The sequence below is a fragment of the Neopsephotus bourkii genome, unplaced genomic scaffold (assembly GCF_033783945.1).
Source record: "Neopsephotus bourkii isolate Nb327-2 ecotype Australia unplaced genomic scaffold, CSIRO-AGI_Nbou_v1 NB_1376, whole genome shotgun sequence".
NCBI lineage: Eukaryota > Metazoa > Chordata > Aves > Psittaciformes > Psittacidae > Neopsephotus > Neopsephotus bourkii.
This window is the reverse complement of record NW_026901855.1, coordinates 137,634-165,602: the sequence shown is the minus strand read 5'-3', so window position 1 is coordinate 165,602 and position 27,969 is coordinate 137,634. Positions and strand designations below refer to the sequence as shown.

At 36.5% G+C, this 27,969-nt stretch overlaps 1 protein-coding gene and 1 long non-coding RNA gene across 4 annotated transcripts in view; both read left to right on the top strand.

The window, feature by feature from the left end:
* RALGAPA1 (Ral GTPase activating protein catalytic subunit alpha 1) overlaps positions 1–27,969 on the top strand; it is a 134,924-nt gene that overhangs the window by 16,514 nt on the left and 90,441 nt on the right. For 2 of the 3 annotated variants that reach the window (XM_061367302.1, XM_061367304.1), the window contains exons 6-17: positions 2,098–2,275; positions 3,954–4,069; positions 4,747–4,885; positions 10,271–10,479; positions 10,873–11,112; positions 13,351–13,539; positions 14,286–14,423; positions 16,603–16,751; positions 17,983–18,112; positions 18,875–19,112; positions 21,386–21,547; positions 25,979–26,119. In XM_061367302.1, coding sequence (XP_061223286.1) covers positions 2,098–2,275; positions 3,954–4,069; positions 4,747–4,885; positions 10,271–10,479; positions 10,873–11,112; positions 13,351–13,539; positions 14,286–14,423; positions 16,603–16,751; positions 17,983–18,112; positions 18,875–19,112; positions 21,386–21,547; positions 25,979–26,119 — 2,029 coding nt within the window. The remainder of the gene's footprint in view (positions 1–2,097; positions 2,276–3,953; positions 4,070–4,746; positions 4,886–10,270; positions 10,480–10,872; positions 11,113–13,350; positions 13,540–14,285; positions 14,424–16,602; positions 16,752–17,982; positions 18,113–18,874; positions 19,113–21,385; positions 21,548–25,978; positions 26,120–27,969) is intronic. The other variant, XM_061367305.1, reaches the window with a different exon arrangement.
* LOC133219792 (uncharacterized) lies at positions 5,505–7,732 on the top strand. The gene is made up of 2 exons (XR_009727531.1): positions 5,505–6,258; positions 7,256–7,732. It is a non-coding gene; the product is annotated as an uncharacterized LOC133219792 (long non-coding RNA).

Genomic DNA, 27,969 nt, shown 5'->3' with positions numbered 1-27,969 from the left:
GCTGAAAAGGACCTTAAGATCATCCAGTTGCAACCCCATTGCCATGGGCAGGGACACCTCTCAGTAAACCATGTCACCCAAGGCTCTGTCCAACCTGGCCTGTAACACTGCCAGGGATGGAGCATTCACAACTTCCCTGGGCAGCCCATTCCAGTGCCTCACCACCCTTACAGTAAAGAATTTCTTCCTTATATCCAATCTAAACTTCCCCTGTTTAAGTTTTAACCCATTACACCTTGTCCTATCACTACAGCCCCTAATGAAGAATCCCTCCCCAACATCCTTATAGCCCCGCTTCAGATATTGGAAGGCCTCTATAAGGTCTTCGTGCAGCCTTCTCTTCTCCAGGCTGAACAGCCCCAACTTTCTCAGCCTATCTTCATACAGGAGGTGCTCCAATCCCCTGATCATTCTCGTGGCCCTCCTCTGGACTTGTTCCAACATTTCCATGTCCTTTTTATGTTGAGGACACCAGAACTGCACACAATACTCCAAGAGAGATCTCACAAGAGCAGAGTAGAGGGGCAGGATCATCTCCTTCCACCTGCTGGTCATGCTCCTTTTGATGCAGCCCAGGATACAGTTGGCTTTCTGGGCTGCAAGCGCACACTGAAGCTGTCTCATATTCATTTTCTCATCGACCAACACCCCCAAGTCCTTCTCCAAAGGACTGCTCTGAATCTCTTCTCTGCCTAACCTGTTGCTGTGCCTGGGATTGCTCTGACCCAGGTGTAGGACCTTGCACCTGGCTTTGTTGGACTTCATGAGGTTGGCCTTTGCCCACCTCTCAAGCATGTCAAGGTCCCTCTGGATGGCATTCCTTCCCTCTAGTGTATCAACCGAACCACACAGCTTGGTGTCATCAGCAAACTTGCTGAGGGCACACTCAATCCCACTGTCCATGTCACTGACAAAGATGTTGAACAGGACTGATCCCAACACCGATCCCTGAGGGACACCACTCATTAGTGGTCTCCAGCCAGACATTGAGCCATTGACCATCCAGCCAGTTCTTTATCCACGAAGTAGTCCACCTATCAAATTGATGTTTCTCCAATTTAGAGACAAGGATGTTCTGCGGTACAGTGTCAAGCGCTTTACACAAGTCCAGGTTGATGACATCAACTGTGTCTGTTGATGTCATCAGACAGCAACAGTTGACAGCCCTGTCCATCAGTTCTGTAGCCCCATCATAGAAGGCCACCAAATTGGTCAGGGGGGATTTCCCCTTAGTGAAGCCATGCTGGCTGTCACCAAGCACCTTGTTGTTTTTCATGTGCCTTAGCATGCTTTCTAGGAGAATGTGCTCCAAGATTTTGCCAGGCACAGAGGTGACACTGACTGGTCTGTAATTCCCTGGGTCATCCATTTTCTGCGTCTTGAAAATAGGGGTTATATTTCCCTTTTTCTTGTGGTGGGGATCTTCACCTGACTGCCATGATTTTTCAAATATGATGGCCAGTGGCTTAACAACTTCATTCACCGTCTCCTTCAGTACCCGTGAATGGATTTCATCAGGTCTCATGGACTTGCGTATGTTCAGGTTTTTCAGATGGTCTCGAACCAGATCCTCTCCTACAGTGGGCCTAAGTTCTTCATGCTCACAGTCCCTGCATCTGCCTTTCAAGACTTGGGTGGTGTGGTCAGAGCATTTGCCAGTGAAGAGTGAGGCTAAAAAGTCATTAAGAACCTCAGTAGAAGGCATTAAGAGACAGTTTTGGTACTGCAGCAACCAACCATGCCACTCCCGTGTAAACATGCAGGCTTGGCTGGTGCTGAAATTCTCCAGCGTGAGAGCAAGGAGGGCACTGTTCTATGACTTCCATCACCTTGAAGAGGGAATGGAAGAGGGTGGAATGGGTTCTGCTGCTGCTGCAAAAAACTTCACTCTCTTATTTTTTCACAAACACATTTAGAAAATTTGTGACAGTCCTTGTATTTTCTGGAAAATTCACATGGCATCTTGCAGTCCTGTAGTCAAGCAAGTGACTATAGACTTTTGTTGGGCTTTTTTTTCTCTTTCCTTTTCCTGGAAATGCTTTTGCGTATTCTGGGGCAAGTTAACCTGTTTCTTTGTTGTTTTTTTTTCCTTTTAAGATACGTCGGGAGGGTGTGCGTCTCTTTCTTTTGTGGCTGCAAGCACTTCAGAATAACTGTAGCAGAGAACAATTGTGGATGTTTTCTTGCTTGATTCCTGGATTTTCATCACCACAGTCTGAATATGGCCCCCGAACACTAGACAATCTCATTAACCCCCCACTTAATGTTCAAGAAAGTAAGTAATTCGGTTATATTTCTTAATTCCTTATGTAATTTTTAGCACAGAAAAGTTGCAGTAACAGAGAACTAATGTATGTACTTAGCAAGGTTATGTGGAGCTGTTAATGTGTTTCTTGTCAGTTTATCAGGTCTTCTTCCAAGAGTAGCTTTGTCTTTTGCTGTTGGGTTTTTTTTGAAGGTGGGTTGTGTTTGTTGTTTTTGTTTTTTTTTTTGCATTGGGTTTTTGTTTTCGTTTAAGGTATGGTATAGTAGCTTAACACATAGCATGTTTTTTTGAATTGGTTAATGACCAATTTTATGTAATTTTTTTAAGGGCTACAGGCAGATGCTAGATCTACTGCAAACTTGCACAGGCAGATTCCACTTGTGTTGAACTATGGCGTACTGGCTTTGACCGTGCTCTAGGGAGCAAGCTATGTGAAGCAGTTTATCTGGTATGACCTTCAAGAAGTTGTTAGGGCTGTAAGTAAAGCTGAATGGTTGGTCTTCCGGCTGTGTCCGTGTATGACCAGGCACTTAAAGCTGTGATATGCTTATTGCTTGGAATCTTCCAAAAGAATTAGACCTTGTAAATTGCAAAACCTGAGGTCATAAAGGTCTGCATTAGTGGAAAGGCTTGACCATTCTGTAATAAGCTTTTTATACTTTATAGATCTTAAGATTTTTTTAATGTGAAGGTCATTCAGTAGAGTGAGGATGATTATTAAGATGGTTCTTAGGACGGTTTTTTCTTTGACCGTTCACTCTGGCAGTAAGTATCAGATACTGGTTACTTCGGGGAGTTTCTTGCCTCCTAAATCCATTTAGTCCTGCTAGTAGGATTTCAAACTCATTTATTAATGAATTTCATTATGTGTGAGGTCGTAAGTGCAAGCTGTGCATTCACATAGATGTGAATAAGAAGCTAACCACTTTTTCCTCTGAACATTAAGTGTTGTTACTTTTTTTCCATCTCCACCCAGTGTTTTAGAGCTGGTACAGTCATTGCGTTTAGAAGCAAGCAGTGTCTCCTTGACTGATAATTCAGTTTGTTGAAATCTAGCAGATGAATTGCATCAGGATAGTTCTGCAGATAAGTTTGCTACGTAATTTAAGCCCAGTTCTGGAGTTATCTTGCATATATCTCTACTGAGGGAAAGGAGGAACAAATTAAAGGGAATGTAGGCAGTGTAGAAATGCAGCATGCAAAAACTGAAATGCAAACATCCAACTACAGGAGTGAGAAGAGTAAACTTTGAAGTAGCTTCACTGTAGAGGTGAAGGAAGGAGAGAGCTAGTAAAACTTAACACAAATATAAGTGATCAGCTGCCGAATGAAGAAAATCATGAGAGATGCAAAAAAAAAAAAATTTGACATTTGTGTAACACAAATGTTAGGCTATTGTTTGCATAGTTCCAAAAGAAGTGGATTATGCCTTCTGGGAAAAAATGCCTTGGCAGGTAGATTCCCAGGGTATATAGGGCTGTGGTTTTATATATGTAAAAATCACTTCTGTGGCGGTTTATTAGCTAAATTTTCATAATTTTCATTAATCTATGGGTGGATTGTTCTTCCTGTAATTGTCTCTACTTACCCCAGTGCATTTCTACTTTATAACTTGGTAGATTCTTATGCATGAGAACAAATGTTCTAAATGTTAGATTTACTTTTTTTTTTTATTATTATTAAATAGCTCAAGTGACTATAGAGGAAATCACTCCACTTGTTCCTCCACAATCAGGAGATAAAGGACAAGAAGATTTAACAAGCTATTTCTTAGAAGCACTTTTGAAATACATAGTAATTCAGGTATGTTCTGTAGCTTTTAAGCAAAGAAATATGAAATAACCGACACCTGTTTGTCTGTTACCAGACAACGTTTACTAGTAGCACTGCAAATCTTATAAAAATGTTATAAACATTCCTATCCCTTGCCTGTTCTTTAAGTGTCCTTTGGAAAAAGTAAATCCTAGAATATCTTTATCTTCTGTGTGAAGGCTCATAGGTTTGTTTACCACACGTTCTTGCATGAAATTGCAGCATGTAGAGAAAAGAATTGTCAGTCACTTCCAGCAGTGCTAATTTCAGCTCCCTTCCCTTTTTCATCTCCCTGTCCCTGGCCCTGTTGCCTTCAACAGTGGAAGTATAAACTATGCTCACTTGTGGGTTTTGTGGTGGTGCTTTTCAAGCTAGGGGGAAATTTCTGTCTGAAAGCAAGATGACTTGGCAAGATGGCCATAAAAGCAGATGTATTTCTATTGGTTTTGGTATTTGATGTGTTCAAGTTCATTTTGAAGCAACATTTTAGAAAAGAACTATCGTTGTTTCATTGAAATTTCATAGCTAGTTTCTGTTCCATCTCTCTTAAAAATGTTTATTAAAATGCATTATTTTGCCCAAAGAAATAACTGAAGGCATTTCATCAGTCATCTTTCTCTTCTACTTCTAGATGTTTACTTCATCCAGTCTTTTTTTTTTTTTTTAAGGTTAAGAGTTTAGAATGGAAGAACAAAGAAAACCAGGAAAAGGGATTTTCATTTTTATTCTCAAATTTTAAGAAATACTACTTACCTTCTATTTTCCCAAACATCTGTAAGGAGACCAGCTTGTACAACCCTATACTTGGTAAGTGTTAACACAGCTGATAAAGTCTTTACATTTTCTCTAGTAGAGTATAGCAAAGCATTTTTTTGCTTGGGTCACTTTGCCCATAAAGAACATTCTCCAAAAGTATTTCAAATGAAAGAAAATATGGTTCCTCTTCATGGTTTTCAGTTCTCTGTGGAGGCACCTGACCCTTTGTTCGAAGTCAGTCTAGCTATATTAACCTGATTCAGGTAATGTTCTTGTAAAACAGTTCTTTAGCATGACCTTCATTGTCAATTTAAGTTGTGCTCTGAGGAGAAACTACTGCTGCTGAGATAAAAGGTGTTAGTGTGCCATTCTTTGGGAGCTGTTGGCTTTGTCTGTATAGTGTTTGGATCATATAGTGCTTGCTCATAGTTTGGCCAGGGCAAAGTTAGTTATGTTTTTTGTGTCAACTGTATTTTGTGAAGAGGAAAGGAAGTAGTGAGTAGAAAGAGGAAGTTAGGGTTTAACAGAATCTTTAAAGCTGATGGTGCTAGAATATACCTTTCCATATAGAGAGTAGAATTTTAGGTGTTTTCTAAGAGAACCTAGCTAGAGTTTTGCTCAGAGGCTTTTAGCCCATTCTCAACTAGAACGTTGGAAATCTTGATTTTTAGTAGCTTAGGTTTGCAAGTACCCATGCACATGTTGGTTGAACAATAATAGAGTTCAAGACTCTTGCTTGCAAAGCAGTACCACATACATAGGCTTTAAGCTGCCATTTCATTAGTTGAATAATGGACACCTTACTGCGCCTCTTACCTGTTTGTGTTATCTCAAGGGTTAGTAGTGATCTCCAGACACAATTTCATATTCTAAAACCAAACTGTTGTGGAAGCTTATTGAAAAGGTCTTAGATTCTGCCAGGCCGTGTACATGTATTTGGATGTGGCTTTCATCAGAGATGGATGTTTAAAAAACCCTGTTCTTCTGGGAAAGACAAGCAGCTGACTCTCTCATCTAGGGCAGAAGAAAACGGTATAAATCTAGCCATAAGCAACAGGAGAACAAGAGTTGTGTGAAGTTGCTGAAGATGTTCAGTGATTAAAATAGGTACAAGAAGGATGATAAGTGATGCTGAGATGCTGAGACAGCAAACCTACTGCTGCTTGACGTCTTTGAACAAGAAATGTGGAAATGGTATTTTCTCTTCCTATGAAGATCTTGATTGAGTCTTCCATAGTTCATGTAGTCATCTCTCTTTTCTGTGAACTGTAAACAAGAAGCTTTCAAGGCCTTAGTAAAGAACAGGACAATGGGAGCAAAAAGAAGAAGTGGGCACAAATCTCCAAAACTATTATCAATAACTGTGCAAGGTCAGCAACAAAAATTTTGGGAAAAGTACAGTAATGAAAACAGCAGAAACACTGGTAAGTAGAACAGACTTTTCTCCTCTAAGAAGTTCTTCTCTGGCATGCATCTTCCCACCCTACTTGTGAACAATTCTGTGCCTGTTCTGAACAAAGTTGACAGCATTTATGCAGAAAACAGAGCAAATTTGGGCACCGAGCCTGGTACTAATATCAGCTTCTTATCCTACTGGTGTAGTGTTAGGGGTTGTCATGAGGTACAAATCAAAACAGTAGTTTTAGTAAGCAAGCATTCATACAGGGCTTTACTGCAGAGAGTCTATTGGATTGAGATTTTCTTTTCTTTTTGTAAAGCCAGATTTTTAGATAAGTATATTATATAAGTATATATATAAGTATTATATATATTATATATATTTACTATATGTATTATGTAGTTACAGTAACAAGCACCAGTTTTTCCAATTATAAGACGCTTGTATTGTGTTTCCTCCAAATTCTGGCTTGAGTATTACAGGCTTAGAAGAGCCCATGAGATTAGTTTGGGGCTTTGTTTGTCTGTTTGTTTTGAATGTCTTTTAACATCTGTTTAGAGTCCTGTAAGACAGTCTTTACAAACTTTTTAGTAAGAACTACAGATCCGACAGTAAGATTCCAAGGGCATTGTTTCTTTCATCATAATAATGTGCCTTTGTGCCATTTCCAAGGGATTTAGATGGGCTGCTTCTTTTACTGGGAAACAAAGTGAGCAGTCCGACAGTTCTCTGCAGCACTTCATTCCTTCTGAACCCTTTATTACCTTACAAAGTAAGCGTGATCAAAACTACAAGTTCTTGCTGGCCTTTTCATTTTCTGCCCTGCATGTGTCTTCCACCTTACAGTTTCCTGCCCTTTTTGGCACCTGCTTACATCAAATTCCTAGAGGGGAGGGGCGGGAGATGAGGAAAGACCGAAAACAAAAAAGAAAGGAAAAGTTGAATGTTGGGGGAAGGAAATATTTCCTTCTGCGCTACTTGAGTTAATCTAATGAGCTTTTTTTGCTTTTGTTTTGTGTCAGCGTCCTCGTCTTTAGCCTTGACAACTACTTCCAAGATGGACAGAAATGTGAAAATACAAGAAATGACTGAAGGAGGATACATTTGAGAATCAGCTGCACCAAATGATACAGTTGAGAGGAACTAGAGAAAGAGGATGTTCTGAGAGAGTATCGTGAAACTACAAAAGGAGACAGTGTGCTGCAAAGAAGTGTTAACTGCATGTCTACTGGATGTCTTGTCCTTTTGAAAACAGTGCCAGTATTGCAGGTTTCATGCCCTGCTGAATGCTAATAGATACCAGAGAAAACTGATTTTTGCGTCTTTAAATACTGCATTACCAAACATTTGCTTCCTTTTTTATACTGATTGTGCTATTATATATACTTCTGTTTAAGATATATTAATTTTCTTACTAACCTGCTGCTTTCCACAGAATGCAAACAATGTACTTTGTACATTGTACTTTTTATTTGTAGTAAATAAAGTCTTTGTAAGCTCTTTAAGTATTCTGTGCATTTATTACTTAGGTGGATTGTATGCAAGAGTCATGTAGTTTTTTCCTCTTAAAATAATGCTTCCATTAAAAATAGTGGATGTAACTTTAAAGTCTGGTCTGGAAACATTCCTCAGTTTAGCAACATCGTGATGAGTTTATCACTATTTTTGTATGTGGCTGTTGAAGTGACACTGAGATACACCAGCTTGGATATCCTCAATGCTAGTGCTGGATTTTGTATTGTTTATTTGTAATGTTAACAAGGAGACCTTTCCAGCAGTTTGGCAGGTAGGCAATGTTCACTTCAAATGCCTGAAAAAGGCTATTGTAAGTCAGTTGCCTAGATAGTAGCTGAATATTTCTTTGCTGTTATCCAGATTTGTTTCTCCTGAAGTATGAGACCGTAATGTGGCAGAAGTTATGCTGGATTTCTTAAAACAACTAAGCAACTCTCAACCTTGCATTAGTAAAATATAGTCAAGGAACAACTTTATATTTTTCAACGTGACTACTTTGCATCTTCTTTGACTCCTGCCGTTAGTATCTTTAACTGCCTTCTGGCCTGTAAAACCATGGAATGTATCTCTTAATCAGATCTGGATAGGACCTTCATTTTCTGTGTCTCCTTGTATCTATTTTCTGTTTGGTTGGTTTGGTTTGGTTGGTTGCTTGGTTTTTGATTGTGTTGTTTTGTTTGTTTGCTTGTTTTCTGGGGGGAGAGAAAGTTGCTGTCACCAGATGAAAGTAATGATACTGAAACACCACCAGCAGGGTGTGTTCTGACAGCATGTGTTAGAATTGGTTCTCAGACAAATTTTCATCTACTCCTTCTATCAGAGCAGATCTTACTTGCCCTTCTAGAGCTAGGAATAAACTTGGCTGAGAATTGTCATTCACATCTGAAAGTACTTCAGACTGATGATTAGTATTGCAGAAATGACATTTTGCAGTATCAAGTTGGCTGATACATGGCTGGATTGAACTGGGCTGTTGATACTTGTTTATGCAGCAATGTCCATTATGCACAATTTAAAAAAACAGTCCATATGTTTAAAAAACCCAGCACATATGAAATGCCATTTCCCCCTGCGCTCTCTGCTCCATCTTTGTTACGGGTTTACTTTGCATGTAAATTCCAACCTTGTTGAGTTATTAAAGGCTGTCCCTTTTTCTGAAGCAGATTCAGGAATACTAATGACACTGTTGGCATCTTTGTCACTAGCACAGTAGAGAACCAGAGCTAAACAGTTCTGAGTCATCATATAGAATGCCTGATGAGAAAATAGAATTGTAGGCTATAGACCCCAAATAACCACAGTGCCTGCCAGTTGGCACACCACGGGGCATTGTTCATAATATTTGCTGCAAGCCAGTATACAGAAGTTATGACCACAGAATCATCTTTCAGCTAAGTCATAGGAAGATGAATGTGCCCTTGCTTTGGCAGTAAACTCCAGGAAAATTAGCTAGTGCAGATGTGGGACGAGGTGAAGCTGCCAGACTTGTCGTGGCTTTGGAGCAGAACGTCTTCTATTCATCTTTCTAGTCATAATTAATCTCTGTTCATTTTTTTTCATCTTTTTATTCATCTTTGCTGTTCTTTCATCTTTTTCTGCATCTTTCACCTGTTGGAGGGCCAGAAGAGACTGTGCTTATTGCGCTTACTGTTAAAATACAGTTTGGAATTAAAGGTTTCCCATTATAGCCATAATTAGATGTTGGGATCTGTATCAGTAATAACTGATGACCCTTATTGCTAATTATATTGCTGTATTGTGAATTGCTGCAGACCTCCATAGAGATCTTTCTAGGGATGCGTTAGGAAATACAGTGATCACTTGCCCCTGAACTGTATCTGCTTTTCCCAGTAAGTTTGATAGTAGGGGATATGACATACAGGACTCTTAAAAGCCTGTAAAATGATATCACTCACTTACATTGTTACTTAGTAACTTAAACAACTATAAACACATTTTAACAATGAAGACATTTGACAATATCTTAATTCTATATGAAGATAGCTTTCTTGTGTAGGCCATATTCTAGTCTAATTAACAATTATTTTGCTACTTAGAGCCCCTTTGTAGTTTTTAGGTGCAAGTGTGGAGTAGTGAGTTTGCTTTATCTTTATTAGTTTTATCTTTAAAATTTTTGGTATAGCATGCAGCTTAAAACAAGCTGGAAACAATTAAATGTGTTCACTTGTTTTAAAGAAAAAAGTGCAAGCAAAGATGTAAGGCTATAGAAATCACTTTCAGATAAAAAAATTAAAGGTTTTGCATAGCAAAACCAATTTGCTGTCTCTTGGACCAACAGTATTGTCTCCCTCCAGGAGACAGTTATAGCCTCGTGAAGTCTTATAGTCTAGTCTTGAAATTTTCTCTTGTCTGTTTTGGTGCACCTTAGAATGAGTTGTACAAGTGAATAGAAAAAACAGTGCCTCTGAATGTTCATTTGTATTGGTTATGATTTTAGGATTTCTTTCTTGTGTAGAGCTTTCTTTCTGCAGCTGTTTTTAAGATGATATGTTTCCTTACAGATATACCACAAATGAGACCAAAGCCACACTACGTAATGGTTAAGAAAGATGCTGAAACCAATGAGGCAGTGTATTGCACAAAAGAACCTTTTATTAAGGCTCGTGTTATTGTCATTCGATGGTTGGTGTCTTTCTGGCTTGAGCCAAAACCTCATACAGGACCTCATATTCCTGGGATGGAAGGTGAAAATGTGCCAAAGAATATTCAGGTAAAACCAAATATATAAAAAAGTTTGGGTTTGTTTTTTTTTGCCTTAATTATTATGTCAGCAGCGTGCAGTCCTGAAGAATTTAAAAAAGGAATTTCTAAGCAAATTTTCTGCTTAGTGAATTCACTTTAGAGAGACTCACTATGGGATTTTTTGGGATGGCTTTTGTTTGGTTTCGGTTATTTTTCCAAATTCTGCTATTTTAATCACATAGCTTTAAGAAGCTTTGAAATACATTGAATCCTCGTTTGGTTTTGTGGTTTTTTTTTATTTTTTTCTGAGTCCTTTGTACCGTTTTAAATTATACTGTTGTATAACTTGTACAGTACGCTTTGTGTTAGTTAATGGTTGCGCTGAACATGAGCTATAGAATATTCTTTTTTTTTATTCCAGAGAGCAGCTGCTAGCATGGCTTCACGGGAGGACAGCAAAAATGACAGTACTGATAAGCAGGATAGAAATGCAGAGCCAGAACAATCTCATTCCAATACAAGTACTTTAACAGAGAGAGAACCAAGTTCTTCCAGCCTCTGCAGTATTGATGAAGAGCATTTAACTGATATTGAAATTGTCCGGAAAGTCTTTTCTGCTAAAAGAAGCAATGTTAATTTTCTAACTGAGATTTTTCGACAGGTAAAGAACCATTTTTAAAATGCAGGATTCTTTATTATATTATAAATGATATTATGTCATTTTTTTTTCAAGCGCATTTGCTAAGCAGAACGTTACATAAATATACAGTTTTTTTCTGTCATCTTTCCTTGAAGGTTTTAAGTATTGAAAACCTAAAATTCTGAAATATTTTCTGTGTAGGATATCTACAGTTTCTGATTTTTCTAATTTTATTTCTTTAATAAGCAGTTTGACAACATTTAGCTTGGACTTTATAGTTCCCCATAGACAGGAATGTTTGATCTTTTCATACATCAACCCCATAGCTATTAGAACTCTCAACCAAGCATATTAAAATAAGCCTTCTGTGGGAGTCTACAGCTGTTAAAGAGTTGTTTTGGGAGCAGCTGAATATCCTTTCCTTGATAGTTTTCATCAGAAGAGTGGGACACATAGCTTTAGAAGGTAACAGCTTCTGCTTCTGCCTTTACTGTAACCAGAAATGTTAGCTGAGCGTACTCAAAATAGTGTTTCTCAACTGGAAACTATTAATCAAATTTAAACTAAGAACATATGCTAGAATACGTAGTCTTTATTTATAATGTGAAAATATGTAACTTTGAGTTAAATGTGGGAGAACAGATAGACACTCTTTATGGCCCATGCTGTAGATCAAAAGATGAATTTTTTCTGAACAATAGTAAAGAAAAATGTACTAAGTTTCAATTGAAATGCATTGCACTAATTGCTTTAAACAGCAAAAAAATAAGTATTTTAAAATTCCAGTATATCTAGATGAAAGGGATTTCTTTTGAATGAGGAAGTGAATGTCAGTAGCTTATCCATTCTATGTATTGAAGAGTTTGGACACATTACTGAGGGAAGTAAGGTACCGGAGTTCAGCTACCACTCAAGGGTATACAGAGTCTGAGACGTTGAATATAGAATCTAAAGTTTTGATGGGCTATTTAGAAACTGTCACACACACCACACACACCACACCCCCCCCATTCCCTCAGTGAAAGGGACACCATTCTTCATTCTTTTCACAAGGCAGTCTGTGAGTTATGCAGATTATCTGGATTTCATGTGAGGTTATGCAGTCTCATTTAAGTCATTGTTTAGCCTGAAGTTTTCAGTGTAGGTTCACTTCTCATGTGCTGGATGTTTTTAATTTTTCTAAAACATTAGGGCTACGTTTTTCCAGTTAGGAAGAGATTTAAGTTGAACTGCATGGTGAGAAGATTGTCCATTAAAAAAAAAAAAAGTTTTATGCATTTTAGACTCCAGGGTACAAAAGTATATATGAGCTCACAGAAGACTGTTGGACTTGATGAGCTATAGTGTGTAACTGATGAATTTGTCAGTTGAATTCTGTAATACGCAACAATTTTTAGTGCAATACTGGTATGAAATGTGTATTTCCAGAGAGAGAACACCCTGCTTGTGTTAAATGAGCACTCCTAAAGACGTGGGCAATGAGTTTTCAACATTCACACCATGGACTCCATAAGTCTGTGTATTGGTGGAGTTTAATCTGTTCTTTTCTGAATACAATTAGGGCGTCTCATTCTTTGGTAAATGTATTTTAAATTAGTTAAAACCTGACTCATGTTAAAAGTTTCTGATCTCTTGACTAGTTGTTACCAGCACAGCAGATACAGAAAACGTCCTGAAGAGGGCAGTGATCAGCCATCACACTGACTCAAATGCAGCATTGTTTGAAACGGGAGTTCTGAAGTCTTTTCAGGGAGGCATTTGTTTTAAGGATAGTGTTTTGCAAAATCTCATTTAGCTAAAAATAAGATAGATGTCTACCAGTGGTGTGTGTCACTTGAATTTTTTTAGTCATGTAAAATTAACTCCAATCTTCCAAATAGTCTGAATGGAAGATGTTGCAATAGAAACTTCGGCTCATTCATTTTGCATACTTTTGATGAATGTTTGATCTTAATTTCAGCAGTCTAGGTGTGGGTCTAGATATGCTTATATGGGTTCTTATATCTCTTTCTTTGGCAGTGAAGGTTTTTTTAAGTACTTTCTTGACTTTTCTTTGTAGAACTTTATTTCATGTTTTCAGCTTACGGATTAAAAAAAAAGTGAGCGAACATTTAGGTTTAGGAGTCATTTATTTGTAAAGATCCTGCAGTGGCTGTATTTCCTCCCCTTCCCCATCCCTTAGAAACTGTCTGTTATAGAGCCCAACTTGATTTCAAGTATTGCAGTTGGGTTTTTGTTTGTTTCTTTTTCTACTTGCAGGCATTTCTGTTGCCAATATGTGAAGCAGCTGCAATGAGGAAAGTGGTAAAAGTGTATCAGGAATGGATTCAACAAGAAGATAAGCCTTTATTTATGAAAGAACCTGAAGAAATAATGCAGTGCACAACTGCAGGTTGTGATGAAAATGTTGACCACAGTTCATCAGAGAAAGCAAAAGAAAGAGAAGAGGTAAAATATTGTTGGTTAATATATGTGCATCTTTCTGATATGGAGGTAGACAGAGTAGAATCATGGAATGGTTTGGGTTAGAAGGGTTCTTAAAGATCATCTCATTCTAATCCCCTGCCATGGGCAGGGACACCTTCCACTAGACCAGGTTGCTCAAAGCCCCATCCAACCTGGCCTTGAACACTTCCAGGGATGGGGCATCCTCAGCTTCTCTGGGCAATCTGTGCCAGTGTCTCACCATCCTCTAGTGAAGAATTTTTTTATAATAATCTGAATTTTCCCTCATCCTGTCACTAAATGCCTTTGTAAAAAGTCCCTCTTCAGATCTCCTTTTTGTGGTTTCATTTGATGTCAGACCATCTATTGGGGAAAATTAGTTGTAATTAAACAGTGAATGGGGTACCACTTTGATCCATTGTCTGTAGATTTAAAATGTGTCTAGTTCAGTTTAAAATTTCATATAGTTTTATGAACTGTTCTCAAGGTGTGGATTATACGATATGCCAACCTTCAGCTGTATGTAAGTTATAGAGAAATAAGAGGATGAGGAAAATAATTATTTCATCTGAATACTTTAAAATAAATTCCTACAAACTTCTTAAGATATAGTTGTGTCTTTAAGATGCATCTTAAACATCTGTCTACCATTGTTAATTATTTCGTATCTATTATATCCTTTTTCCTTCCATGTAAAAACAAAATACCTCTCTACAAATCTGTGTGATTTTTTAAAAAATATTTTTCAGGAAAAAGGCATGAACACCAATCATGGTAGAAACTCAAACTGGGCAAGAAATGGCTGTTATGAAGACACTTTGCATAAAATGTCTGAAATTGATATGGAAGAGCAAAATGTACGAGCAGGAGTGCAGTCAGTATTGCAGGTATGAAATAGACTTGATATCTGATTTTCATTATAATAATAAAGCTCTTGTTATCAGCATATAAAGGGTAGAATATAATGCAGTTCAAGCCCATACTCATTCAAAGCATCTCTGAATTAAAAAAATACCTCTTAAATGTAAAAGAATCATGATAAATAATGTTGGAATAATTACTGTTGTTCACTGTGTCTTTATTGACCTTAAGTAGGACAGTGTATACACAAGTGTTGGATAACACAGTAAAAAGCCTTTTAATTTTACATCAGGACATGCATTCTGGTCTCTTATCATGTTATAGAAAAAACAGTTCTCGTTTGAGTGCCACATCTTCCGATTATTCTAATTAAGTATTTAATGAGAGTGCTAGGAAGATGTTTTAAGCTATTACTCACTGCACATAAAATATCTGAACCTCCTAATCTGAATGATAAGGTGATCAGGGATATTTTGTCATCTTTTTCTGAATTACAGATTGGATGAACGCGCAGGTGCTTAAATAATCTGAGCAGACACCACAACTCTCCACTGATACACTTAAGGGATGGGAGAGTTGCAGAAGCTCCCTAACAGAAGTTTTCTAATTGTTTCTAGGAAATTTGGCAGGGCAGAAATTGTGTTAATTTAAAATGTTCATCAAAACGATTCACTGAAGTTGATACAGTAAATCGTGTATAATTTGAAGGTCTTTGAAACCCTTTTAAGGTGATATAAAATGTGACCAGTTTATGTATGTGCATGCATATGCATACATATAGGTGCATATATGACTAGCCTCTGTAATAGTCTTTTATCCAGAAGAAAACTGATTCTAAACAAAATGAAATAGACATGCGCATTTGCCACTCCACCATGTGCACTTTACTATGCGTGATAATGCTATTTAGAACTCATTTCTGCCACAGCTTGGATGATTTCCTGAATAGGGTTTACTATTGTGCTGTGCATTGTTATATATAGAAATAAACTTTGTAACTGAAATTACCTGTAAGTTCAAATATATTACAATAATTTAAGCTTCATAATCTTCGCATTCATTGACTAAGAACATGAAGTTTTTCTGAGAAAAGAAACAGTGAGAAGCATCTTAATCTGTTTGCAATGTATCACTAATGCTTACACATCTGAGAATGTCTGAGAGATTTTCTGTGTTGAACTTTTTTAGGCAAAGGTTCATTTGACCCCTAGGTACTTTCTTTAGCCTGAAATGGGGTCAAGACATCATTCTAAGCCAGTACCGTATTTGATTTTGAGAGGTTTCCTGACCAGGAACCACATTTGACTTTTTCTGTGAATCAAAAATCCAAGACTTTTGTCTTGAATTTTCTTCCCTTTTGATTCTTGTATAGACAACATATTTAGGTACTTAGAGTAGAGTAGGTTCATTAGCTGAGGCTAGTGAATGTAAAACTGAGTACTATCGAGTTTTAATTACTAAAATTCAAAGCTCTCAGTAGAGGGAAATTACAGCTGCAGAACCAATGATTTCCTGTTGATGTGCTTTAAGAAAGACTAATATGATAATTTACAATCTAGGGCTCACTGTGATTCAAATGCTTCCTAAACTTACATAAAAATATAACAACACTTCAGTAGTAGCTCCTGTAACTCCTCCAGTGTCCTTGCCTAGTTTGTTTTTATAATTTTCTTTCTGAAAGCCTTAATTCACTGTCCACTGAAGTCAGCCATTTTGGGGAAGGTATCCTGTTTCCTACTTTTGGTAAGCCTTACTGATCACAGTGGGATGAATGCTTTAGTTTCCCAGAAAAACACAGGACTTGCCATGCTAAAGCACACGCTTTGTGCCAGGACTATTTCAGGTAGTTTAGTATATATTGTATTAGTCAGTTTCTGTCTTCCAGGTGGAACTTCTGTGCAGTGGACCTCTTTACTGGGCCATTTTTGTCCATCGTATTAAAATAATTGTATTAAGTAGTTTGTACCATCTGCCTATGAAAGCAAAAATATGCAAATACGGTTTGTAGAAAAAATGAGGAAAAAATCCGTCATACTGTTGCTTTATCATCTTACCAAGCTAGCTTATATTTACATATTTACTTCTGATTGCATATGCAGTCTTTTCTGTAAATCATAGATTTTCTCTTCCTAGTTAATAGCAATGGAATTGCTGAAAACACAAATGTATTTCAAGCTCACAACACCCACTCTTTTCTACTTACAGGTTTTTATAATAAATTCTTCAAATATATTCTTTCTTGAACCTGCAAATGAAATAAAAGCTCTGCTGGATGAGCACACTGATATGTGTAAACGCATTCTTAATATCTACCGTCACATGGTAGTCCAAGTGACGATGGACAAGAAGACATGGTAAAATGCTAATGCTTTTATCTTTGATTATTAGATCACAAGATAAATGTGAAAATTTACTTGGTATTAAACACAGTAGAGTGCTATTGATTATGTGAACTGATTTCTCTAAATCAGTAAATACATGGACTTTAACATCACAGAGAACATAATACAGGGGAAGAGGTTATCTGCTCTGTTAAAGCCGTTAGTTTGAGGCAGCTTAGCACTCAGTGAAAAAAGGAAGTAAGATAGGATATGCAGCTACTATTAAGGAGCTACTAATTACTTTTTTCCAGGGCATTTTGCTTATCTGTCAAAGTGCTAAAAATATGCAAACAAGTGAAAGCTTCGCAGCTTTACTTAAAAGTAAACAAAAAATTGTCAGATAAGCATGGATAAGTATTATAATCAGATGTGACTTGCTCTTGATCTGTAATTGCATAAGGAAGTCAGCATACTGTTTTGTTCCTTTCCAGTGCTTAGGGTGCGTAGCAGGTACAAGAGACTCCACTTTCAAGTTCCTGTTAGTTATTTTCCCGACTCCTTTAAATAGTTGTTTCTAATGAGGTAGTATATTGCCACCATTCTCCATTGCAAGGAAGCAGTAGCAAGAGGATTTCAACTGGCTGATTTATTCCATTTTAATTTGACTTGGTTTCAGTCTGTAACTAGTATTTCCTGAACTCTGGGTAAATAGAGCTGGAATTACATGTAACACGTCTCCTCTTGTGAAGAAATCAGGAGTCAGTTCAAGGCTAACCACTAGGAAATTGGGAGTAATAATAGAAAACAGATTCCACTAGATTAGTATTCCCCAGTTTCACATCACTGTAAAGAAGTGACTCTAGACTGTGATGGCAAAGATAGTGCCACACAAGGTAATAGATGAAGCATATTAATGATGATGTAATATTGGGAAAAGATGTCATTCATACTGAGGGAGGGAGGGGAAAAAAGAAAAAAATCAGACTGGAAATACAGTTACAACTTTGTGTGTAACTTCTGGGTGTTGAAGGTGATAGTGCTTGAGTGACCTGGTAGAAGGTGTCAGAGGGTGACAGGGATTTCTCTCTCTCAAGTGTGAAGATTGGCATAATTTCTTCTGCAAGAACCGAGTTAGGCTGTTTATAATCACTGTGTCCTGTATCTGAGCAAATCAAGTTTGGTTGTTATCTTCAAAGGTATACTGGTATAAACAGAAGTGTAACAAAACGCTAACTCTATTTTTTTTTATGTAAATGTTTTGTAGGGAACAGATGCTTCTTGTGCTGCTCAGGGTTACTGAATCTGTGCTGAAAATACCACCCCAAACTTTCTTGCAGTACCAAGGAAGAAAAAACTCCACTTTAGCTGGAAGACTTGCAGGACCTCTTTTCCAGGCAATTAAACATAATTTCGCTCTAATTAATTCAGCTTAATTTTGACTAAGAGATTATATGCAACAACCACTGCTGGCTGGTTTGTCATCTTAAGTCATTGATTATGTTACGCAGATAATGTGAATGGTGTGGGTTAAAGAGCTAGCCACATTTATTACTTTCTGTCCGATATGTAATGATACTACAATAGGTTTTGGGGTACTGTGAAACTAAAAAATTGCTGTCCTTTAGTTGAGTTGAGATAACTGTCAATGTGTGTAGTTTTAGCCTGCTTCCATTGCAAAGTTAGCTCAAGTCAACACAAAATCTTCTGTGCCATCCATGCCTGACAAACTGATTTCGTTATTCCTTATAGTAAGCTGGAGCAAATACTGTCAGAGTTTATAGGTGCAGTGTGCTGTTGTGGTGGCTTCTCTGTAAATAGAATCTGTGAAGTATCCAGATTCTTCAGTAGACAGAAAAAAAAAAGATACACAAGCTATGAATGTAATGAGAACTAATTGAGGACAGTATTTCAAAACTCCCAGGCAAAACTTGTAAGACACTGGAAGATCTTTTATGAGCCCGTTGTTTCTGTTTCTAAGTTAGAAACCTATTGTAACATAACATTTGGTAATTCATGAAAAGTTTGAGTGTTCTGCTGATGAGACGAATGTCAAGCTTACCTAGAAATTTCAATGGCAGTTGTAAGCTTTAAGCAGTAACAATTGAGTGATGGCATCTTATGTTCAGAACCCAACTTTTCTTACTTTATTCTTTTAGACTCTTATAGTAGCTTGGATCAAAGCAAATCTAAATGTGTACATCTCTCGAGAACTTTGGGATGACTTGCTGTCTGTAATGTCATCACTGACATATTGGGAAGAGCTGGCCACTGAGTGGTCCCTGACAATGGAGACACTAACTAAAGTATTAGCTAGAAACTTGTACAGCCTGGACCTCAGTGACCTGCCGTTGGATAAACTAAGTGAGCAGAAGCAGAAAAAACACAAAGGCAAAGGTAAGAATGCTGTATACACATCAGTTCAGTTTTGGCTGGGGTGATAAGATGTTGGGTACAGCATAATTTTGGTCTAGTGTTTTTAGTATACCTAAATAGGTATTACCTGAAATAACCCAGTTGCCTTATAATAAGGCTGCTTCTTAGAACCACCACAAAATTCTCACATTAAGAGTCAGTCCTGCAAGTAGCCACATATGGAATGCAATTTTTGAAAGAAAAAAAAACTGTTGAGTTTAACTTAAAATGTCACACTGTAGTAAGTTATGCCTTTCTTATTTTATCAGAGCAATTAAATAGTTGAGTTCCAGTCATAGCTTCTTGAAAATAACAAAGGTTACACATCTGGTAAAAGTTAGCTAGCAAGTGGCTGTTGCAATCGCCACTGGAATATTGATCCTGAAATCCAAGATGAAGTGTAAAGTGAGCATAGTTTTGTTTGGATACCAGTTCATCACTAAGCCATGGTGAAGATGGGTTTTGCTTAAGTGACCTTGTTGGATTATTTAAGAGAAAGGATACTCAAAAAGGTCCATGTGAATGCTACCAGTTTTTAAATGGATTCCTAAGCTATGCAAAAAATCCTCTGCAGGGCATAATATGGGGAGAGGAGGTGGCTTCTTGCTTATAATGGTACAGTTCTGGAATTGGTAAAGGACAGGAGGTCCTGGATAGAGGGCTGGATTGAGAGGTGCAAAACCTGGATTCTCTTCCCAGATCATAGACTGACTTTCTGCATGGGACCATTGACAATCACCTCTGACTTTTCTTCCACTTTTGTAAAACATGGGTAATGACACTGGTCTCCTTTAAAAAGTTCTTTGAGATGTTAATGGTGAGAGGCAGGATTAGATTTCAGCTGAATAAGATGGGGAAAAAAGTTTTAGTTTACTGTTTATCCCTCTGTATTCTGATTGATGTAGTTCTCCAGTTAAACCACAGGGAAGAGACTTCCTATTGGTATCATTGGGTTTGTCAGTGAGGAGTAATCGATGTGGATTCCTGCTCTTAAAGAGAGTATTCCTGTTTTTGCTCATCTTGGGCAGAGGCATTATTCACACTTTTGTTCTTCTGGTGTGTGACAACCAGACAAAAATACATTTCTCTTTAGTTGACGCTGAGAGGTTGTTCTAGACCAATTCAGCTTGATTATTTTTCATGCAAAAGTTAACAGGTCATGTTTTTTTTGTTTTGGTGGGGTTTTTATGTTGGGTTCTTTGTTGTTGGTTTTTCTGGGTTTGTCTGTTTGGTTTTGTTTTTTTTTTAAAGTCTGATGTTGGATAAGAATGTATATAGTTACTTGAGTATAGGCTTAAAAAAACATTTCAGATCTGCTGTATCACCCATACAGGGCCACATGATGTGAGTTCACGTTAGTCTTCAGTAATAAGAGTTCCAGAGAAAGCCTCTGTTATTAAATGTGTGTGGCAGAGTTAAATCCAGCACTGGAAGTAAAAAATATAATACAAATTATGCCAAATTTCTTTGCCCCTGCTAGTTTGCTAATAATAATGAATAGGTTGTACTCAGACTAACTTTCCAAGAATATGTATTTTTCAATTACTGTAATTGTTTATCAAAAATAATTTTCAGTTATATGAGTTCAGTGTGGATAAGGAAATGCAATGCACATATTCCTTAGTTCACTTTCTTTTTTACACACAGGTTTTTTTGATACTTCCTTATGTGAGCTTTATTTACTTCAGTCTAAATGTCAAATGTGAATTTGTTCCATCTTTTCTTAATCTTAGTACAGCTTTTTGTGTGAATTTCCAAAGAACATTGTTCTCTGAGCCCATCATCCTTTTTTTTTTTTTTGCCTTTGCGTTTCATTTTATCATCATTATTTCATGTTCCTCAATTGTCACAAAATCATTTAGAAGGAAACCACAATACTAACGGTCTGTAACATGATTTTGTGTGTTGTGTCTAACAAGTACAGCAAAGGAAAGTTTCTATGGCTACGTCTTATCAGGCTACAACCTTTATAAACCCAATTTTGTTGTGGTTTTGCACTTGACTGATCAGAAAAGAAAATCACAGTAGTTTAATAGCACCAACACTTATGAAAAAGTTTGGCTGTCTCTCAGTGTTAATACTGGCTAGTGGGTTTATATATTTAAAAACCAGTAATGAGATGTATAGATTTGAAGTCATTCTTGCTTTGATAATATAATTTATTCTGTCCAGCTTTAAAACTTTTCAGAACTTAACTACAAATATCTGATGAAGCCAGAATAGAAGTGAATAAATTTGCAAATCTTTTTTTGCAGGAGTTGGGCATGAATTCCCAAAATCTTCTGTTGATAAGTCCTTTTCTAGAGGCTGGAGCCGTGATCAACCTGGACAAGCACCAATGAGACAACGCAGTGCTACAACCACTGGCTCTCCAGGAACAGAAAAGGCAAGGAGCATAGTTCGTCAGAAAACAGTTGGTATGTATCTGTAAAACCTGATATAAGTGGCGTTTGAGAAAGGGTAAGGAATTGATGACTGACTCTGGTAGCAAAGTGGGTAACTTCTTTCCACAAAAGTATATTATCTCTAAGAGTTAAATGTGTAACTTAGGCAGACTTACTTGTTTTTAGGGTAGCTGAATAGCTGCGGTTACTAGAATTATAGTAACTTCAAATAAAAGTAACACAGTTGATATATTCATTTTTAATGAGTTTGATCAAATACTTAATCTGGACTGGAAAAATAATACTGTTGTATGTACATGGAAAAGAAACAGCTGGAATGGTTTGATCAGTGATATGGATAGGTGGGTAACAGAAGACTTTTTAAGAGCCTGTTTTCATGAACTGTGCCCAAAACAGGTTGAGTATTTTTCAGCTGTGCAAAGAAAAGTGTGAGAAATGTGTATATGTCTGCGTAGTTTATAAAATATGTTGTCTTTTAGTATAACCTGAATATTTATAAAAGCATTAATGAAAGATTGACAGAAATGCATGCAGTTGTCCATTTCTGAAGTCATCTATTTCTCAACTGGAAGTAATTACTTGCAGATACTCTTTGGTGTGTTAGAAATGAGTGATGCTAACAGTGTCTTAGGTGGATTGCTCAAGACTCAATTTATGTTCGTATGATTTGCTTAGCATGTCTTAACAGGAACTGGACTACAAATTTCTTTAGTCTGTTGTCTTATCTTGCTAATCCTAGTGCTGTTCCTTATGTGAAGGAAAGTTAAGCTGATTTTTCTATTTTTATTTAAAAGAAGAACCTTTTAAGGAATATGTCTTGATTTTTTACTGTTTCTGTAATTGTAGTGGCTTCAGTCATTGTGTGTTGTTGCTTCACTGATATTTCTTGGAAGCAGTTGCAGTCTGACACAGTTTTAAAAACTGGAGATGCGTATTGGCAGTTAAATTTATAATTGTGTTAACTTCTCAGAAATGAACGTTGTTTGTTGGTTTTTTTTTTTTCCCAAAACTATTTACAGTTAATTTTTTCATGTCGAAGAGGTTTTTACTTGAATATTCTTCAACATTCTCCATTTAAAAAATCTGTATTTTCATGAGGCTTTTGTTAGTGTGGCAGAGTTAATTATCCTATAACCAGTATAGATGTGAGAAAATTAAAGTTACTCCTAAAATATTTCCTGTCTTTTTCATGCATTCAGATGCTACACAGCTTTTGCTGCATCTCATGCTGAAACCACTTTGTTTGACTAGTTTTCTTTATGAATCACAGATACTTTAAATGTAATTTCTGTTTCTCTGTAGATGGTCTGTGATTAACTGTTGCAGTGTTTTTGTTTTAAATCTCAATTGCCTTAACAAGGTAAAGCTCATGTTAAAATTTCTTCTTCCCAAATTGTTAATATTTCAGACATTTTGTCAGAAGGTTATGTAGTTTGGTCAATTTATTAGTGGTTTTGTTTTGCTGCTATTTGAAAAATGGCTATTTATATGATGTTAGTCCTAAAATGACTGAAATTTATCCTAATCAAGCTGTATATTGACCTCGTTAGCAGCAAACTAATCTGATTTTAGTTTCATTGTATTTCAGCTTCCATGGTTTTGTTCCTTTCCTCCAATTATCTTACATATTTGATATTAATAAGCCAAGTTTGTTGTACTGCAACTAGTTAAAATTCCAGCTCCATTCATATTTTTAGAATACCATCTGTGGACAAGCATCACAGTATTAGTAGGACAATTTTAAAATATGAAAAGCCCAAAAAGAGTTGCCAGAATCAGAATCCCAAACTCCTCCGTTTTTTCACAAATGTTTCTGAAGAATATGTTACAAAAACATATCTCTTCACTGTCTCCAAACAATTGCTTGTTATTGTCTCTCAGGTATGCTAAAAGCTGTTTGGATGCCTCTTGATCTGTGCCAGTTATCAAAGGGTCACATAATAAAATAGTAGTTTATAGTCACAATAAGTAAAATTTTCTATAGAACATTTTGCTGGGCAGACCTTCTCCTTTAGCTTAACCTTAGCTCCACAGCTAATTCTGGTGTTAAGACCTCAGATGCCTGATACATAGTATACGTTGCATGTTACCTGGTATGTAGTATACTTCCTTTGATCAAGAGTAATACATTCTTTTATATCTGAATAGGGGGGATATGCATGTTGAATGTATGATAAGAAGAAGCTGGGGTTTCTTTTTCATCTATTTTGTTGTACACATATTGTGTACATCTGTGCACCTCTATTTTTTGAGCCATCCTCATGCCAGCACACATTTATTGCTGCACCAAATATGTGTGTATGTGTGTGTTACTCAAATAAAAATCACAGCTTTTCTGATATGCAGTGTGTACATTTTTAGCCTGAACTTATGTAAAGTAATTTTTGGAAAAGGGCCTTTAAAAATGATATGCATATGGGTTGAAAAATCTTCTGCAGGGCTAGATACAGAATTTGTGTCTTAGGCAACAGATTCTGGTGCTATAAAAATACTGGATCAGAAAGAATTCACTAATCTATTGTTCTGCCTTTGTCTATAGACAACAGTGAAAGTTTATAAACTATCAAATATTTAGTCCACCTTCTGGTATTAAGTGTGCCTCTACTTAACTACTTAACTGAATGTGTTGCATCTTACTTAAAATAATAATTTATTGAGATAACATTTTCCTTTTACCTCAACTTTCAATAATAATACACTGCAATTTTTCCTTCCAAGTTTCTGTAAAATTTCCACCTTCTACTTTGTAAATTGGTTGCTCTGCCCCCACCACCCTTGCTACTGTTAATGTAATATGTTGGAAAAGATCCAGTTAAATTACAAGGGACACTTTAGGTTAAGGTCTGTAATCCACACAGTATTGAATCTCAAAAACTTGGTTTATTTAGAATCGTAGAATCATTTAGGTTGTGAAAGACCCTTAAGATTTACTGTGTATCGTGTTAGTTTTTTCTCTTGCCTAAATTCATTTTACACTGGCACAGTGATGAATGTAATGCACCTGTCACTGTATCTTGAATTATATTATTGTATCTCTTAAACAGAGATGTTAAAGCAATACACGTAATTGCCTTAAATAATAATTGTTTTCTGTCTTATAAACGAAGTTTAATCAAAAATTGCTTCAGTCTTAAAACATCTGTCCTTCTGAATTGTTTTTTCAAACTGATGTTAAGACTACATTTAAATTGTGCTGCATTTGTCAAGTATATTTTCTACCTTGTGTACATTGACCTACACAAGTTATCTGCATGTTGCTGTTAGGGACAATTCTTTAACCTGATTTAGAAGTGTGATGTGCTCAACTTTCACTGCACTCCTTTCATGTACTTCTGATTCTCATACAGACCAGGAGCACTGAAATTTTAAGTCTATATTTCATGTTGTTTTAAAAGTATATATAGAAAAGTTCAGAGACTGGTTAAATATTGCACTGACATTATTTAGGTAAGAGGCACTGAAATTTCCTTAAAAGAACTTGATCAGTAACTGTTTCAAAACAAGATATCAAATGTGCAACAGTTGAAAAGGAAGCGGGTTCAAGCCATGAATATTGCTTTTTGACGAACTTCAAGTGTACTTTGAGATTGAATGCAGTATCAATTCTTGCTGTGTCTTCCTTTAACAAAGTAAAATCAATATTATAAAGATTCACTTAAAATTCATTAGAAAAGCTGCAGGTATAACCCTGCGCCTGATGCCATGATTCTTACATAAGTTTTCCGTTCTGTAGGGCTGTTGGCAGGATGTGAGATATGAAAATGTGATTTAGGATCAGTTTAGCAAGATTTGTGCAGTATCAACTAGAAGCCAGACCTGGTGGATAAGAAACAATGCTTTTTGTTGTCAAACCATTTCACTTCAGTCACTTCATTTTTAATTTGGAACTATAACAAGTTGTATTGCAAATTTCTCCACACAGAACTGGTCATTTTCTCCTTACGATTTTGAATCTCTTTTGGAGAATCATGAATTCAAGAGTATGGGTATGTGTAAAACTCAGAGATGCTTTTTCAGGAGTAAGCAAAAGGAAACTAGAAAAAATGCAGATGTAGTGTAAGTTGCTTTTTCTGTTAAAAAAAAATCCAAGTTCTGAGTGTTTGTGGAGTAACTTTCACCTTGATTTTTCAACCCCTGATGCAATGGGAAAAAACTTGTTAATTAGTTTCTTGATTTTGAATGCAAAATCTCTGTAATTGTCATAATAAAGGCATTGTTGCTGCTTTACATAAAAGTTAAAAACTCAAAATGTCTTATGTGTCCACTGATTTTTTTTCTTTCTTACAGCTCTGCCAATATCTGCCGTGCTGAAATGTTTTAATTTTTGAATTTTCTTCCTTTTTATCTTTGTTTTCTCTGTTGCTGCTTTTTCTGTGACACAAGCCTTTCATTATAGTCACTCTTCTTTTTTCCTTCCCCACTTCTTTCTTTTCCTTTTTAAAGCCATGAGAAGCCGATCCATTGGTGAATGTGCTCTGCCATCGGCCTATATACGCAGTGCTAAAAGTGCTCCTGTTCTGATCCATACTTCCAAACCCTTCTTGCCTGATATTGTTCTCACTCCCCTTTCTGATGAGCTTTCAGGTAGTGCCACCTCTGCTAATTTCTGCACCCCCTTTATCACTTTTTTAAACCTTCTGCTTTCAAATTCTGCTAAATCATTAATTTTTTCAGAGTAAGAATACTTGGGGGATGGGGGGAGAGGGGAAGAGATTAAGAATGAATATTTTTATATGTAAAATACCATGCTATTTTGCAATTCATTCTGGAACTGTTAGAAGTTAGTGCTGTGCCAATGTTTACTATCATGAAAGTGAAAATTGAAATCTCTTGCTTTTTCAATTAATTGGTAAGCAGTAATATAGCATCTCTTTACCAGAAGGTACAACTAATTTTTATCTGTGGTAAGGGAGGGAGGGAAAGGAAGAACATAATTTTACTTTGACTTGCCTTTTACATCTTTCTATGTAAATTTTTGTAATCAGTGTCATAGTTGTGTCGACAACCATGATAGTGATATACTTTTGCACCCATGAAAAAAGGATGTCTGAAGTACACTGTAAAGTGTATTATATGATACCCTATGCCTTTTTTCATTTATTTATAAAAACATTTAATAAGCTATACAGTTTGGAATTCTCAAATGCTGTGTTTTGGTGGTGTTTTTCAACAGATCCATTTTTCACAGGGTTGTTGTTTTTCTCAACATTGTTTGGTCCAGCAGCATGGTGGGCCGAAAGTTTTACAGCAGCTTTCTTTGGATAGTTTTCTTTGAACAAACAGGTTCAACAATTAGAATTAGCACAGATTTTAAAAATGTATGCATGAAAGTTTGCAGTTGGAGTTATTATTTTCCTGTGCTCCAGCTATTACATAGGTGTAAATGAGTATTACGTGAGGCTGACAATCATATTATGCCTTTGTCTCAATGACTAAAAACAAAACCATAGTGGAAGGACTATATCTATATATATATGTATATAGTCAAAACTGTGTACAAATGTAAGGATGTAATGGCAGTGTTTTTTTTAATGGAAGATAGTTTTGGGGTTTTGTTTGTTTTGGTGGGGTTTTTTTCTGCCTTTGCTACAAAATGTACTAAGAACTGTATTTTCATAAATGTATATTGTTATGTGCCAAAATTGAGTCTTGTTGTGAAACAGAAACTTGATGCCTTAGTATTCAATCAAAAACATAAATGGAGAATTGGGAAAGTTTGAAGAACCCACTTTAGGGAGACCAGATTTTCACAGTGAAAAATTTTAAAGTATTTTGATGCAAATTTTGACACTAGAAATGAAGAATAATAAAATATTATTCTAAAAATATTATTCTTTTATAAATTCATAAATGTATGAGTGCAAAGGGTGTATCTTCTGAGATATAAATTAATTTAGAAGATGGGTTTTTTGATAGGATGGAAATCTCGGGGGCACCTGCAGAAGATAATGAGCTTTCACAGTGAACTATTGTTTTGTTATATAGTCACTGATAGTTTTTATCCTGTCTTAAAGAAGGCAGAAGTGCTTTTGCAGTCAATTTTATCATCCATGTTTCTGAAAAGTCCTGGCTTGCATCTTTCTTCTAATGTGTCCCAGACCTGATGGCTCTTTTGCTATTATCCTTTCTGTTGGTACTCATCCAATGGAGAAACTGCTCAACCACTGTAATTCTTGAAATAATTTTACAGACCTTTGCACTTACAACATTAAAAAAAAAAAAAGTCCTAGGTGCTTCCTGGTTTTGGTGTCTTCTCAAACAAATTGGTGTTGAAACAGCTTCATGTTGTGCCTAAGAATCTTGAACAACTCTAGTGAAGCAAAGTAAGCTGTTAATGGGGAACTAGCAGAGTAAAGGAAAATCTATCTGCCCGATCAGGATACACTTTGCTGTTCTAATTTTCTGCGTTTTTTATTTTGTGCACTCTCTTTTCT